A 3,733-nucleotide genomic window follows, 5' to 3' on the forward strand; every position below is an offset into this window, starting at 1 on the left:
GAAAAGATGTTGAGATATTGGTTCTCCCTGAAACATCGAATACATTAAAAAAAACCAAATATTATTTATTTAAAATATTTTTTTGTCTGTTATATCTTCAATAATTATTCATTATTTATTCACTTTGTGAAATGTTCTTTATTTGCATTATAGAATAATTGCAAAAATTGAAAAGATTTCTATGAAAATGGAGAGTTATCTTAAGGCATAATTAAAATATGTCGAATATATATAAAGAATGAATTTGTATTAATTATACTAATTTTGTTTTCTATTTTTTTTTCTTTTTAATTATTTACTCGAATAAAATATCAAACACAAATTCTAAAAAAATTTATTTAATATTATCTTACCATATACAATAAACTTATATCTAAACCATATACAGTATTATTTTTACATTACTTACTGAGACCATTGGCAATAATCCTCGATTCATGAATTTTGAAAAATCCTTAATCAAGACAGTTTTTATGAGATCTGGATCTTTAATTATTAAAGCAGGTGTTCTTGTTGTAAATATTCCAATTATAGATTCGTTCTTATATTCGTTGTATATCCTTGTGAGAAATTGTGACATCGATTCTTTTCCTAACAATACGTTCTTTGTATTGCCAAATCCTAGCACAGGTTCTGGTCCAGGTATTCCACGATTTTTCCAAAAATTATTATTAACCGTTAAATAATAGTAGAGAGTAATAAGCGCTATTACTATTCCACAAAAAATTTCTAAACTAATATACATTTTTTAGATTTTATGTATTATGCGATGCAAAGAATTTATATTTTTTGAATTAGCAATATGATTTAATTAAATATTATTTATATAATATTTTTTAAATAATTTTGTTATCAAAACTATTGATATTTTAATGAAAGTGTTATTAAAATGTAATAAAATTTTTTGATTTTATAAAAAATAAAATGAAGAATATTCGAATATTTTTTTTGTAATTTTTTTATCATTAAATTAATTAATATATTTAAATCATTACTAAATTAATTTATAAGAATTTATTATTTATTGTATTAATTATTTTATGAATTATTTGAGAATTACACTAAAACTGATTGTTTCTATATTTGTTTAAACAAGAACTGTTTGACTTTGTTTAACTGATACTAACTTTGTTTAACTGATACTATTAACCTTAGAACGTTACTTAAATACTAAACATAATCAATTTATTATCATTAAAATTTTCTTTTTAAAGTAAGTACATTGTTTTTAAATTGTAAGTATTGACAAGTATTTGACAAAATAGATTTGAATATTGATATTTTTAGTTAAATGGAATGTATTATAATAAAAATATATAAACTTTATGATTATGATTAATACTATCTTTATGAATTAAAATCAATGAATTGTGTTGCTAATAATTCGATAATTTTTGAATTATGTTATGAAGAATTTGAAGAACATGTATTTACGTATACATCCAATATTATTATTGCTTATAATTTTCGACTTTATTTATTTAAAAATTTTTATTTCGTGATTTATTGCGTTATAATTTAAATAAATTGTATTTATTTTTGGCTATTTTTATGTATGAAGAGATCTATTATTAAAAATGCTTCTCAGTATAGTTAAATACATATGTAAAATATATATGTAGAACATGTATTCGAATTAATGCATTATTAAACTTTATTATATTATTTATATCTCATATACAATAGTCTCTGATGCTAATAATAAAATATGATAATTATTCATTTATAATATTTGTACAAATGAAATATGCAATGTATGTGAATATTTAGTAGTACTATTCAAACATGATGGATTATTTTATCTTTTTCACTAAGCCATTATCCAATCATTAGACTTCAAGATTTTAGGATAAGATAAATTGTTATTTCTACATTAATTGTAGTAAATTGCAGAATATTTACAAAGCGATTTTTAATCATTTTTAAAATAAATTTAAATATTATATTTATGAATATTTCAAAACTAAATGTAAATATGTCAGATCAGTTATATCTGAAAGTAGATCACTTCGAATAGACTTATTATTATTTGATATTTAATATTCGATAACGATATTAAAATCATTGATTCAACGATTAGCTACATAAATATGTAGAAATCGTTAATAATTTTGATATTTTTTTAAAAAATGAAAAACATTTTTATTTTTAGAAACAGAACGAATTAGTTTGCATGTAATATTGTATATTAATAAACAATAATAATATTGACTATATTAGGACATACTATATTATGACACACTATATTATGACACAATTTAAATTATTATTATTAATATATGATATTTTATTTTTTACAATCTATTATCATATTCAACATATAATCAATATATAAATTAAATAATCTGAGTAAATATTTCGTAAATCCATACATATTTGATTATACAAAATTATAAAATAAATTTAAAAAAAAGAATAACAATAACTTTACAGTTAATTAAATAATTATATCGAAAGAGATGCAAATGAAATTAAAATGTTTTATTACAAATATAATTTTAAATTTCAAGTTACAAGTAATTTCATTTGATAATATTTAAATCCAAGTTTTGTAAATAATTCATTTATATTTTTAAAAAAAAAAGATATTAAAAAAAAAGATAGAAGAATTGAAAACAATATTCTACTGTCTTTATTTTCAATAAAATCTTTAATACAAATTATCAAATATATACATGCATATATATGTTAAAACACATTATTATATATCAGTATATACTATAGATAAAAATTGTATAGTTTTACATAGATAAAAATATAATTTTTATATTTTTTACATTGAAGATTAAAATGCATTGCAATTTCGGAAAAGAAATGAAATCCTTTGATATCCTGTATCTGCAGTCATACAATAAAAATAAGTATGGAAAAAGAGAAAAAAAATGAAGAAAGACAGAAATGTTATAAAAATTGAGAAATTTTCATCTCTAACAAGACAAAATCAAATAAACAAGGGAAAAAATAGTATTAAAATAAAAATTGATCGTTAGCGCCATCTTTCGTTGTCACTAAAATGACAAACATTTCTAATGATATTCTAATGATACTTCTAATGAAATAATTTTCAATCTTTTTCCTGTTTTATCATATTATTGAGAAAATATAAGAAGACCTTACTAAGTAGATATTAATTCTTCGATTTTTATTTGATTCTTGAAATCTATTTGTATAAATCAAGTATGTATTTTTTAATTGTAAATACAAAAAATAGAATGTCATTTAAAGTAATAAAATATTTTTAATATCATTATAGTAAATGTTTTTATGAAGTTCTGATGAATAAAGTTTAAAAAAAAATAATTTCAAAAATGAAAATAGATAATACTTTAAATAAATAACAAAAATAATTGTAATATTACATATGTCATATGTTGTACATATATTTTATTTATATTGTTGAATATACTATTTTTACTACTATAGATACTACTAGATTACTATAAATTTTTATTGTTAATGCTAAATAATGATAAAGTTTAAATTAATAGAAAGAATTATTAATTCGTCAATCTAGTTATCTTCAAATATAAATCCGTAAAAGGAATTAAAAGTAATCCACGTGGATCAAGTTTATAAGGAATTAATGTTTTATCGCAAACATCAAGTTTGAAATTACGAAGAATATATATCAATCCAATTTTTGTTTGATATTCGGCAAATCGTGCACCTGGAACAAAATTTTAATTAATACCGTATTATTATCATTATTTTATATTATTTATATATATATATA

General features: G+C 19.2%; 1 protein-coding gene and 1 pseudogene across 1 annotated transcript in view; both read right to left on the bottom strand.

Annotated features, from left to right (window-relative positions):
- The window catches only part of LOC116185417, a 3,154-nt pseudogene extending 2,371 nt beyond the window's left edge, over positions 1 to 783 (bottom strand).
- Positions 784 to 3,497: 2,714 nt separating this feature from the next.
- The window catches only part of LOC102673154 (probable cytochrome P450 6a13), a 3,202-nt gene continuing 2,966 nt past the window's right edge, over positions 3,498 to 3,733 (bottom strand). The window contains exon 5 of the mRNA XM_031509761.1: positions 3,498 to 3,667. Within this exon, the coding sequence (XP_031365621.1) occupies positions 3,498 to 3,667 (170 nt within the window). The remainder of the gene's footprint in view (positions 3,668 to 3,733) is intronic.

This window comes from Apis dorsata, unplaced genomic scaffold (genome assembly GCF_000469605.1).
Source record: "Apis dorsata unplaced genomic scaffold, Apis dorsata 1.3 scaffold_172, whole genome shotgun sequence".
In the NCBI taxonomy this organism is placed as follows: domain Eukaryota; kingdom Metazoa; phylum Arthropoda; class Insecta; order Hymenoptera; family Apidae; genus Apis; species Apis dorsata.